General features: G+C 42.9%; 1 protein-coding gene across 2 annotated transcripts in view; it reads right to left on the bottom strand.

Moving 5' to 3' along the window:
* Positions 1–12,951, bottom strand: part of TRPA1 (transient receptor potential cation channel subfamily A member 1) — a 76,205-nt gene that overhangs the window by 24,570 nt on the left and 38,684 nt on the right. For both annotated transcript variants that reach the window (XM_074987083.1, XM_074987084.1), the window contains exons 14-16: positions 8,464–8,630; positions 3,156–3,249; positions 2,735–2,794 (exon numbers count right to left, since the gene is read on the bottom strand). In XM_074987083.1, coding sequence (XP_074843184.1) covers positions 2,735–2,794; positions 3,156–3,249; positions 8,464–8,630 — 321 coding nt within the window. The remainder of the gene's footprint in view (positions 1–2,734; positions 2,795–3,155; positions 3,250–8,463; positions 8,631–12,951) is intronic.

Below are 12,951 nucleotides of genomic sequence, written 5' to 3'. Positions count from 1 at the left end.
TATAAGATGAACGTGGCACACATTAAATGGATTAAAAACTGGTTAACTGGTAGGTCTCTAAAGATAACTGTAAATGGGGAATCATCACCAAGTGGATGTTTTTTCCAGCAGTGTCCTGGAGGGATCAGTTCTAGACTCTATGCTATATACCACTTTTTAATCAACGAGACGGAAGAAAACATAAAAACATCACTGATATAGTGTGCTGACGACATAAAAATTGGAGGGGGAATGGTAAATAATGAAGAGGTTAGCTCATTGATTAAAAGTGATCTGGGTACCTCAGTAAAAAGCATAAGCTAACAATATATTATGTTTTAATATGACTAAATGGAAATGTATACATATTGCAACAAAGAACAGAGGCCGCATTTATAAACCGGGAGGGTCTATCCTAGGAAACAGTGATTCTGAAGAAGACTTGGCTGTTGTGGATAATCAGCTGAACAGAAGTTCTCTGAGGCCAAAAGAGCAAATATGATCCTAGGAGGCATAAAGAGGGGAATTTCAAGTAATAACAGAGCAGTTATGTCACCTCTCTACTTGACACCAGTGCAACTGCTGCTGTGTCCAGTTCTAGTGCCCACAATTCAAGACAGATATTCATAAATGGGAAAGGGCTGCAGGAAGAGTCACCAGTACAGGCTGAACCGCTCTAGCTCGGCACCCTCGGGACCGCACTGGTGACAAAGGAGAGAATTTGCTGAACCACAAGAAGTCGATACCATCTAGCACGTTACCGACACTTCCAATGCCTAAAGGGGCTCTTAGAAAACATTCAGGGGTAAATGACAACTAAATAACAGCACAGAACACTAAGAGCCGGGACTTGTGGCTGTAAAGAAACTTTATGGCTGTGTCTACATGTGCCCCAAACTTCGAAATGGCCATGCAAATGGCCATTTCGAAGTTTACTAATGAAGCGCTGAAATGCATATTCAGCGCTTCATTAGCATGCGGGCGGCAGCCGCGCTTCGAAGTTGACGCTCCTTGCCGCCGCGCGGCGCGTCCAGACGGGGCTCCTTTTCGAAAGGACCCCGCCTACTTCGAAGTCCCCTTATTCCCATCAGCTCATGGGAATAAGGGGACTTCGAAGTAGGCGGCGTCCTTTCAAAAAGGAGCCCCGTCTGGATGCGCCGCGCGGCGGCAAAGAGCGTCAATTTCGAAGCGCGGCTGCCGCCCGCATGCTAATGAAGCGCTGAATATGCATTTCAGCGCTTCATTAGTAAACTTCGAAATGGCCATTTGCATGGCCATTTCGAAGTTTGGGGCACGTGTAGACACAGCCTATGGGGCCATGGGAAACAGAACCACCCCTATGATGAGTGGTCATCCACCTAACTAAAATAATGCCAGAATTTGGATGTTCATGGGTGAGAGAGTGCCAGACTACAGGGGTTCAACCTGTATTAGAAAACATATAGTGAGGCTCAAAGGGCTCAACCTACTTAGCTGAACAAAGAGAATTTAGAGGGATGACTTGCTTCATCAGTAAAGAGGTATACAGGGAACAAATATTTGGTAACAGATTCATCAATATAGCAGAGGAAGGCTGGAAGTACCAGCTAGACAAATTAAGATCTGAAATATTGTGTCATTTTTTCTCAGGAGAGTAATTAACCACAGAAACAATTTGTGAAGGGTCATGGGCAATAATCCCTCTAATTGTTTTCAGCTGTGTGCAGAATAAACTTTGTTATGTGTACTCAGGCATGTGCAGACATTCATGACCAATAGAAACACACACTGCAGGCTGCAGGTGCTTTGCTAATCAGCTGAGTAACGTTTGAATCTCTCCCAGATGGTCACCCACGTGCTCAACTTATACGGGATCTAGGTCAAGGTAGATTTTCCATCATTGACTAGATGTTCTTTTAAAAGATCTGTTCTGGGAATTATTTTGGGGTTGGTCTGTGGGCTGTGTTATACAAGAGGGACACATCCACATGGAGCCTTTTTTCAGCGCTGCTGCCAGCAGCACCATGCTAAACAGGGTTCTCAAAAGTGTAAATGGCTTCCCATTTGCATAATCACATGGCTAATTAGCACAGCCACACAAGATCTCCCTGCCAGTACAGGCTGCTGCTGGCAGTAAACAGGCTGTGTGGACTGCTTCTGCTGGCAACCACTCCCTCTGTCACCAGCTCCTTAACCCTGACTTTTTTCAGGGATAAGGGGCTGACGACACAGGGGTTTTTGCCAGCAGAGGCATGTCTGTTTACCACCAGCTGCAGCCTCTGATGGCAGGGAGATCTCAAGCGGCTATACTAATTAACTGCATGATTATTCAGATAGAAAACCATTTGTATTTTTGAGAACCCTGCTTAGCACTGGGGCGAAAGCACTGAAGAAAGGCTCTGTGCAGATGTGGCCACAGTCATGCTAGATGGTCAGAATGGTCTCTTCTGGGTTTGGAAGTATGTGCAAATCTATGAACACTGAAGATATCTGCAACACTTAAACCAGATGTGTGTTTGACTCAAAAAGTGAACTTTCCACCTGTTCTCATGGTTATGAAAATAGAGCATATTCTGGAAATTCATAACTTTTGATTCGAGATTCATTACAAGAGCTATCTTAGCAAAACTGAACACCGATAAATTGCTGAAGTTTATATTACAGTCAATTTGCTACAATCCAAATTTTTAACAAATAATTTATTACTATAAACATATTGCAGGTGAGTCATATCTAATTGTAAAACTAATTTAATTACTTTTTTTCTTCCACTTACATAGAAGTCACGGCTTGTCTTTTCGTCTGGAGACTCAATCATACAGTTGTCCAAAACCAACTTTCAGGATTGAAAAAAAAATTAATTTGCATAAGTGAATTATGATTGCTGAAAATTTGGACTGTTCAGAAATAAAAAGGAATATTTCCATATTTTTGAAAAGTAACTTCCATGATATTCAACAATAAAGCAGCCATTCTAACAGAAACAATTATTCATTCCATATTTACAGTAGAAATAAAGATGTGTACAAATCTATATCTGCACATATTTATAAACAAACAAAAAATTTACCCTTTTTACCTGAGCATGAAAATTTGTACATGCAGATATAAAATCTTTATAAATATAGATTTAGTTGCAATTGCTCATATTTTTAAAAATGAGATAAATTATTAATGCACTGACTAAGCAGTCTTACCTTTAAGGACTCAGGAGTATATTCAACCATTTCCAACAAAGGACACTTATTGGCAGGAGAAGAGTGAGAAAATGTTATCACAGCTTCTTCCCATCTGTAAGAATAAGTTGCAATAGTGGAGAATGAATTCTATGCTACTCTATGAAGGATAAGAAGCTAAATGTCAGCTTTATAATGAAAGAAAAATGGATTATGTTATTTTGAAATCTAATTATGTTTAGACTGGATGAGCTCTTATTTTAGGAATTATTTTGTTAACTACAACATATGACAAATTTACATGCCTATAAGTAAAAACCAGCTGTTGAGGCCATAACAGAATAACATCCCTGGATGTTTCCCCAAGAATGATTTATGCGTAATCCTGTATGCAGCTAAGCTGTCATGTTTTCCAAATCACATGGATATACTCAGTTCTTCTTAAAACCTTGGACTCATTATGAACTCTAAACTGATACTGAAGTCTGTATCTTGGGCTCACAAAATTCTGACGATAATAATAAAATACTGGATGCCACTCCACTACTCTTAGCATGAGTGGTGATCAGAAAACGGTGCAATTCTGTCACACCTGAAATGAGCCCAACAAGTTTAGCAAACTGACGGACCTAGATAACATGTCCTGTCTAAATACCTACAAAACTCTCAAGAACATAAGATCACAAGAATGGCCATATTGGTCAGACCAATACTTCATCTAGCCCAGCATCCTGTTGGCCAGGCACAAGGAAATTTCAAGAAATTCATCCCCCATCATTCAATCCCAGCTTCTGGCAGTCAGAGGTTTATGGATATCCAGAGCATGGGGCTGCATCCCTGACTACCCTGGCTAATCGTCACTGATGGACCTATCCTTCATGAATTTATCTAATTCTGTTTTCAGTCAATTACACTGGCCTTCATAACATTCCCTGCCAGCAAGTTCCACAGGTTGACTATGTGTTACGTGAAGAAATATATCCTTAGGTTTGTTTTGTTTGTTCTATCACCCATAAATTTGATCGGTGTACATGTTATATGAAGTGGGGGAACTACACCTCCTTATTTACTTTCTCCATACTATTCATGATTTTTAGACATCTATCATATTCCACTATGCTCACCACTTTTGTTTAAGAGCCTTTGGTGGGAGACCTTCTCAAAGGCTTTCTGAAATTCCAAATACGTTATCTCTACTGAATCAACCAAGTCCACATGTGTGTTGACTCCCTCAAAGAATTTTAGCTGATAGAAGAGACATGATTTCCCTTTACGAAAGCCACATTAACTCTTCCCAAACAAAACTTTTTCATCTATGTGCCTAATAATTCTTTTCTTTACTATAATTTCCAGTTTGCCTGGTACTGAGATTAGGTTATTGGACTGTACTTGCCATGATTACCTCTGTAGCACCATTTATTTATTTTTTTTTAAAATCAGAATTACATTAGCTATCCACCATTCTGCAACAGATTCATTTACATGATAAGTTATATACTACAATTAATTGTTCTGCCAAGTTCATATTTGAGTTCCTTCAGAACTCTTGGGTGAACACCCTCTAGTCCTAGCAATTTGTTACTGTTTAATTACTGAATTTGTTCCAAATCCTTCTCTACTGATACCTCAGATTTGTCACCAAAAAGAATAGTTCAAGTGTGGGAGTCTCACATTCTCTGAAGTGAAGATCAACACAAAGAAACCATTTAGCTTTTTGCAAATTTCCTTGAATCATCCTCGTGTATGTAAACATCTGCAAAAGTTTTACCCAGAAATTCTATATCAAATCCCTGGAATTGTGTGACTTGTATGATTTTGATTAAAACTCTGTTTGTAAAGTAGACTGTCAAGCGACTAAAAAAATCAATCATGATTAATCATGCAATTAATCACACTGTTAACTTGTAAAATAATACCACATATTTAACTATTGTTGGCTATTTTCTACATTTTCAAATATTGATTTCAGTTACAACACAGAATATAAAGTGTACAGTGCTTATTTCATATTTCTTTTTATTACAAATATTTGCACTGTAAAAACTAAGGATATAGTATTTTTCAAGATCTCATTATAATTACTGTAATGCAATTTTTAATCAGGAAAGGTGACCTTACAAATGTAGAATTATGTATAAAAATAACTACACTCAGATATAAAACAATGCAAAAACTTTAGTGCCTACAAGTCCACTCAGTCCTATTTCTTGTTCAGCCAACTGCTCAGACAGACAAATTTGTTTGCATTTGGAGGAAATAATGCTGCCTATTTCTTGATCTCATTATCACCTGAAAGTGAGAACAGGCATTTGCAGGGCACTGTTGTTGCCAGTGTCTCAAGATATCTATATGCCACATATGCTAAGGATTTACATGTCCCCTCATGCTTCAAACACTATTACAGAGGACATGTATCCATGCTGATGATGGGTTCTGCTCAACAGCAATCCAGAACAGTGTGGAATGATTCATGTTCATTTTCATCATCTGAGTCAGATGACACCAACAGAAAGTGAATTTCTTTTTTTGGTGGTTTGGGGTTCTGTAGTTTCTGTGCCAGAGTGTTGCACTCATAAGAATTCTAAAAGCTTAATACACACATTATCCCTCTTAGATTTTGGAAGAAACTTGAGATTCTTAAACCTTCAGTTGAGTGGTATAGCTATCATTATAAATTTTACATTGGTACTATCTGCATTTTTTCAAATCTGTAGCCAAAGCTCTCTTAAAAAGAACAACATTTCTGAGTCATCACCGGAGATTACTGTAAAATGAAATATAAATGCAGAATGAGGGTAAAACAGAGATGGAGACATACAGTTCTCCCCCAAGGAATTCAGTCACAAATTTAATTAAACACATTATTTTTTTAATGAGCATCATAACCATGGATACATGTTCTCTGGAATGGCAGCCAAAGTATGAAGGAGCATACAAATGTTTAGCATATTTGCTACATAAATACTTTGCAAAGTCCCATTAGAATGTCTGTTTTCACTCTCTGGTGAAATTGTAAACAAGACACAGGCAGTGATGTGAAATGCCTCCACCCAATCCAGTATAATGAGGATGTGAGTTTTGTAACTTTCAGTCATTTCTAGTGTAACCTTTTAAGTTCTGTAACTTTCTGCAAGCTTTGTAACTTTATAACTTGTATAACCCTTGAGCTTTGTAACATTCCATCATGTGAATAGAGGACTGTGTATGTGTCTAAATGGAAAGACACTTCAGGACCACAAAAGCCAGAGCCAGGAGACAGGTGGTGTCTAATACAATCTGCTCTGGGCAGGATCAGAGAAAAATATGGAGGTGCTGCAGAGGCAAAAGAAGGACTTGTTGAGAACAAGATCTGGGCTGGCTTCTTGATGACAGACATAGAAAAGAATTCAGTGTTTGTGACAAGAGCCACCCAGTTAGATAAAAATAAGATAGCCCACAGACAACAGGCTGTATGATCAGCTCACAGGCCCAGATTCACGCATGCAGGCAGACACACCAGACTCACTGACCCCATCTACACCAGCAAGTTCTTCCAAAATATTTTTCGGAAGAAGAGGCTCTATTGAAATAACCAGCAGAGCATCTACATACAAAAAGAGTTCTTTCAACATTAAATCAAAAGAACGCATTGCTCCTTTCAGAAGCCCTCTTCCACTCCCATTTCAGGAAGTGCTCCTTCTTTCGAAGGCATCTTTTGAAAGAAAATGTGTGCAGACGCTCCGCAAGCCCTTTTCTTCGAATGAGCAGTCCTCATGGGGCCTGATTTTTCGATCCCTGGCCCATTCTTTTGAAAGAGCGGGGGGCTGTGTGGACACGCTCTTTCGAAAAAGAAGATCACTGTTTTTATCTGCTTTTTTGTGTGTGGATGCACTCTCTTGAAAGAAGGTGTTTCAGAAGAGGTCTTCTGGAAGGACTTCTTTCGAAAGATTACCATAGTGAAGATGTAGCCACTATGTTTTGGCTTTTTTTGCTGCCTCTATGCAACTCTTCACTTGCATAAGTGTAGGAATGTATGAGTGTGTGTGTGGGTGCGGGGGAGAAAGCGCAATTCTTTTTGCACTTGATTCAACTGTGGCATTTAACAAATCAATATAAATGTAACCCTGTGTTGGTCTTTTGTGGAAAAAATGGAACAGGCAGCATTATCTCCCTTAAACATAAACACACTTATTTGTCTTAGCTTTGGCTCAATAGGAAAAGCAGGACTGATTGGACTTTTTGGTTCTCAAGTTTTGCACTGTTTTCATTTTGTGTGCAGATATGTGACAAAATAGCTACATTTATCAGTTGTAGTTTCACAATAAACAACTTGCACATTGTATATGCATGAGGTGAATTGAAAAATGCTACTACTTCTATCATTTTTATTGTGCAAATATTTATTATGGAAGTAATAGTCAGCAGGCAGTATACAGTTTGGCTACGTCTACACATTCCCCTCCCTTTCAGAAGGGGAATGTAAATGAAGCAGATTGAAATGGTAACTAGGTGCTGATATGAATATTCAGCACCTCATTTGCATAATGGCAGCCACCCAGCACATTGAAAGTGCTGCTTTTGAATCACAAACAAGCTGTGCAGATGGGGTTCCTCTGAAAGGAAACCCTGATTTCAAAAGCACGCTTCTTCCCAATTTTTTTTCTCAAAGTACACGGCCAGTTTGCAATTCGAAAGCAACATTTTCGATGCTCTGGGTTGATGCCATTATGTAAATGAGGCATTGAATAGTCATATCGGCACCTCATTGGCATTTTTGACCTGCTTCATTTACATGCCCCTTCCGAAACTGGGGGGCATGTGTAGATGTACTCTTTACAGTCTATGTTGTAATTGAAATCAATAATTTGAAAATATGGAAAACATCCAAAATATTTAATAAATTTCAACTGATAGTTTATTGTTTAACTGTGTGATTAAAACTGATTAATCACAGTTAAGTTTTAATTTAAAAATTAATTTTTAATTTTTGAGTTAATTACTGACGTTAACTGCAATTAATCAACAGCTCTAATGTAAAGCTATCTTTGTACCACTGCAGCACCATATTCTAGAGTAAGAACTACTCACATCTCTTGATTTCTTGCTATGTTTCTTTTAGTCCTTGAACAATTGCCCTGACATGGAGTTTTTCCTTCCTAAAGCTGATGACTATTACTTATTTGCCATTTCTTCTCATTTTCATTATACACATTATAACAGTCTTTTGAATATGGAATATGCATCTGTTCAACCGTAGTATAGTGCATGCTCAGTACTGCAAGCAAAAAAAGAGAAGACAATGGGCAATAAATACGTAAACCTATTAGAAAGCATTATTTAGGCATCTCACCTTTTGTTCAAAATGACAGCTGAAACTACATCTTTTCGCCTATTGTGAATTGCTTCATGGAGAAAAGAAGCTGATGCTTTGTTGAGGATTATTTTGGCACCACAGTCAAGAAGCAGCCTCACTGCTTTTGCATGTCCTTCTTTCGCAGCAAGATGAAGAGCTGTGTTCTTTCAATGGACAGAAAAGATACCAAAACATTATTAGTAATCACTATGCTTGAAAGGAATGTACAACCCTTCCCCTCCATTACTCCTCAAAGGCAAGAGTCTGATCTCATTGCACCAGCACAAATCCTGAATGATTTCAGTGGTGTTATAAAACCTTGTTCCAGGTGCTTAATTTTATATGCCTGTACCATTAAAGGGAAAACAAACTGCATAGAGGAAACAGTAAAACCTATACAAAGGATGTAGATCATTAATGTTGCACAATTTTGCAATTAATGAAAGCAAGATGTTAAAAAGAATTAAAACTGTCCTGCATCAATGATCCACAGAACACACGTTTGAGAGTCAGGAAAAGACAATTACTTACCTGTTCCGTAACCAGTGTTCTTCGAGATGTGTTGCTCATGTCCATTTGGGTGTGCGCTAGTGCATGCCCAGTTGCCAGAAGCTTATTGCCCTAGCTGGTAGCCCTAGGGTCAGTATGGTGCCCCCTGGAGTGGTGCCTGTATGGCTGCCCATATAGGCGCTGCCCGTCCTCTGCTCAGTTCCTTCTTGCCGACTACTCCAACAGAGGGGAAGGCAGGATGGTTTGGGAATGGACATGAGCAATACATCTCGAAGAACACCAGTTACAGAACAGGTAACTGTCTTTTCTTCTTCAAGTGATTGCTCACGTGCATTCCAATTTGGGCGAATGCCAGCCAATGCCTAGGAGGTGGGGTCGGAGCCCCGAAAGGAGTGCAGGACAGCTCTGCCCACTGCAGCATCTTCCCGTGTGTGCTGTGTAACTGCGTAATGCGCTGCGAACATGTGAATGGAGGACCAAGTGGCCACCCTGCAGATGTGCTGGATAGGGACCCTGGCCAAGAACACTGCAGAGGACGCCTGTGCCCTTGTGGAGTGAGCCTTGATCGGGGGAGGGGAAACCCCCACCAGTTTGTAGCACTCTCTGATACAGGCCACTATCCAGGAGGGGATCCGCTGAGAGGAGACTGGGTATCCCTTCATCCTGTCCGCCACTGCAACAAACAACCGCTACGACTTCTGGAAGGGTTTGGTCCTGTCCATATAGAAGGCCAGTGCCCTCCGGAGATCCAAAGTGTATGAGCTCTGCTCCCTAGGGAAGACATGGGGCTTTGGGTAGAACACTGATAAGGTGATGTCTCGGTTAATGTGGAAGGAGGAGACCACCTTTGGCAGAAATGCTGGGAAGGGTCTCAGCCTGACCTTATCTTTGTGGAACACCATATAAAGTGGGTCCACCGTCAGGGCCCTGAGCTCTGACACCCTTCTGGCTGAGGTAATGGCCACCACAAATGGTGCCCTGTAACTAAGGAATAACATTAAACAGGGGCAAGGGGGTCAAATGGGGAAGCCATAAGCTTAGACAATACCAAATTAAGGTCCCATGTTGGTGGGGGGGCCCGAACCTGCAGTTTGACCCTTTCCATCCCCTTCACAAACCTTTTCACCACAGGGTCTGAGAACACCGATTACATCCAGGGCCCTAGGTGAAACACCAAAATAGCTGCTAAGTGCACTTTCAGGGAGGATACTGACAGCCCTCTCTGGCTTACGGCCAGCAAGTAGTCTAGGATACAAGGTACTGGGGCCTCTCCCAGGGATAATCCCCTTTGAGTGGCCCATATAGTAAACGTCTTCCATTTGGCTATATATGTTACCCTCGAGGAGGGCTTCCTGCTGTTTTAACAATACTTTCCTGACAAGTTCGAAGCAGGCCAGCTCGATCGGTCTCAGCCATGCAGCCTCCATGCTGTGAGACGTAGTGCCTGGAGATTAGGGTGCTGCAGTCTCCCTTTCTCCTGTGTCAGCAGATCCAAGCGTAAAGGAAGCACCTTTGGGTCACAAGCAGACACCTCCAAGAGGGTTGAGTACCAGTGTTGTCAAGCCCAAGCTGGGGCCACCAGGATAGCTGATGCTCGATCCGACCAAATTTTCAGCAGTGTTTGGTGGATGAGCGGTATCGGTGGGAAGGCGTAAAGCAAGGGTCCCAACCAACAAATGCTGTAGGCGTCTTCCCAAGAACCCGGGTTTCAGTTCTGGTAAGAGCAGAATGTCCTGTACTTCACGTTGAGATGGGTGGTGAAGAGGTCTACCCGGGGACGTCCCCACCTCTGGAAAACTGAACTCAGGACTTCCGTGGGTAGTGACCATTTATGGTCCATGAAGGACCTGCTGAGACGGTGTGCTAGGGAGTTGTGAGCCTCAGGCAAGTAGAACGTCCTCAGGAGAATCTGGTGTTGGATGCAGAAGTCCCAGAGTGCGAGGTCCTCAAGACACAGGGGCGATGAGCATGCACCCCCTTGTTTGTTTATATAGTGCATTGCCGTAGTATTGTCTGTGCTGTGACACACTGCCCCTTCAGTTATCTCAGAAACACTTCACACGCCAGCCAAACCGCTCTGAGCTCCCGCACATTTATGTGGAGCTGAGCGTCGGTCTCGCTCCACAGAGCCTGAGTCTGGCGATCCCCCAAGTGTGCCCCCCAGCCCAGGTCCGAGGCATATGTGACCAGGGAGAGGGAGAGCTGCAGGGGGTTGAAGGGCACTCCTATGCAGAACGACCAGGCCTCTAGTCACCAGAGTAATGCCGTTAACACTCTTGGGGGGATTGTCACTAACTTGTCTATATGGTCCCTGACAGGTCTGTATACTGAGGCAAGACACAGATGGCGCATTTGCACCCTGGCATGCTGGACTACAAACATGCATGCTGCCAGGTGGCCCAACAGTCTGAGGCATCCCCTGGCTGTTGTGGTTGGGAACCTGATTAGACCCTGTATGCAAGACTCCATGGCGTGGATCCTGCTCTGGGGCAGGAAGGCCCTGGCTTGCTCTGCATCTAACTGGTTGCCCACAAACTCCATGACCTGAGTTGAGGCTAGTACAGACTTTGCCTCGTTCACTAGGAGGCCTGGTGTGTCGAATATCTCTCTTATTAGCTGCACATGTCGTGGCACCTGTTGCTGCGACCGACCTTGGATCAGCCAGTCGTCTGAGGTGCTCCCCCTGCCTGTGTAGGAAGGCCGCCATTACTGACATACATTTGGTAAAGTCTCTCAGGGCCAAGGATTGGCAGAATGGAAGGATCGTGAACTGGTAATCGTCCTTCCCCAGCACAAACTGGAGGAACCTACTGTGAGGTGGATAGATTGCTATGTGAAAATACGCATCCTGTAAGTCAAGAGCAGCAAACCAGTCCCCTCGTCCCAGCATTGGGATAATTATGCCCAGGGATATCAAATGAAACTTTATCTTTTTCACAAATTTGTTCAGGTTTCGCAGGTCCAAGATTGGCCCTAATCCCCTTTTCGCTTTTGGAATTAGGAAATAACGGGAATAAAACCCCTGCCCCCAGAAATCTTTGGGAACTTCCTCTATAGCCCCCTTTTGAAGGAGGGCCTCTACCTCCTGCATGAGAACCGTCTCGTGAGAGGGGTCCCTGAAGAGGGACAGGGAAAGTGGGTGGGAAGGGAGGTAGGAAGAAAATTGGATAGCATATCCCTCTTCTACCATGCGAAGAACCCACTGATCTGCCGTTATACTGCACCATGCATAGTAGAATGGGGATAGGCAGAATGAAAATAAATCCTGAGCTGGAACCGTGGGGGTGGCCGATGCGTTGCTCCTGCTGCCCCATCAAAACTGGTGTTTAGACCCTGATAAGGGTTTTTGGTGGCCCTGATCCTGTGTCTGGCGGCCCTGACATCTCCTATTATGGCGGCCCCTTCTCCTGTTCCCATCCTGTTGCTGTTGTGGGAACTGTCTGAACCGGGGTCTCAGGGTAAAGTGTATCCTCTGGGTCGCCAGTGTATACAGACCTAGTGAGCGTAGGGTGGTCCGTAAGTCCTTCACGCTATGAAGCTTCTTATCAGTCTTTTCTGGAAATAGGGAGAGGCCCTCAAAGGGGAGGTCCTGTATGGACTGCTGCACTTCCTGCGAGAGTCCCAAGACCGGAAGCCGTGCCCCCCTTCTTATGGCTATACCCAAGGCCATGACCCTGGTGGCCGCATCCGCTGCATCTAGTGTGGCCTGTAGTGCCACTCTAGATATGAGTCTCTGTTCCTCCACCAGGGCCGTAAAGTCCAACGTGGTCTCTGGCAGGAGCAGCTCAGCAAAATGGTCCATGGAGCTGGCTGTATTATACGCACATCTGCTAACCATGGCTTGCTGGTTAGCAGTTCTCAACTGGAGGCCACCTGCAGAATAAACTTTTCTATCATACAGGTCTAAGCATTTGTCCTCTTTGTTTTTAGGGGAGGGCCCCTGAACCCCTGCCTGTCCCTGTTATTCACAGCATC

The sequence above is a fragment of the Carettochelys insculpta genome, chromosome 2 (assembly GCF_033958435.1).
Source record: "Carettochelys insculpta isolate YL-2023 chromosome 2, ASM3395843v1, whole genome shotgun sequence".
NCBI classification, from domain to species: Eukaryota; Metazoa; Chordata; order Testudines; family Carettochelyidae; genus Carettochelys; species Carettochelys insculpta.
This window is presented reverse-complemented; position numbering and strand designations above follow the sequence as displayed.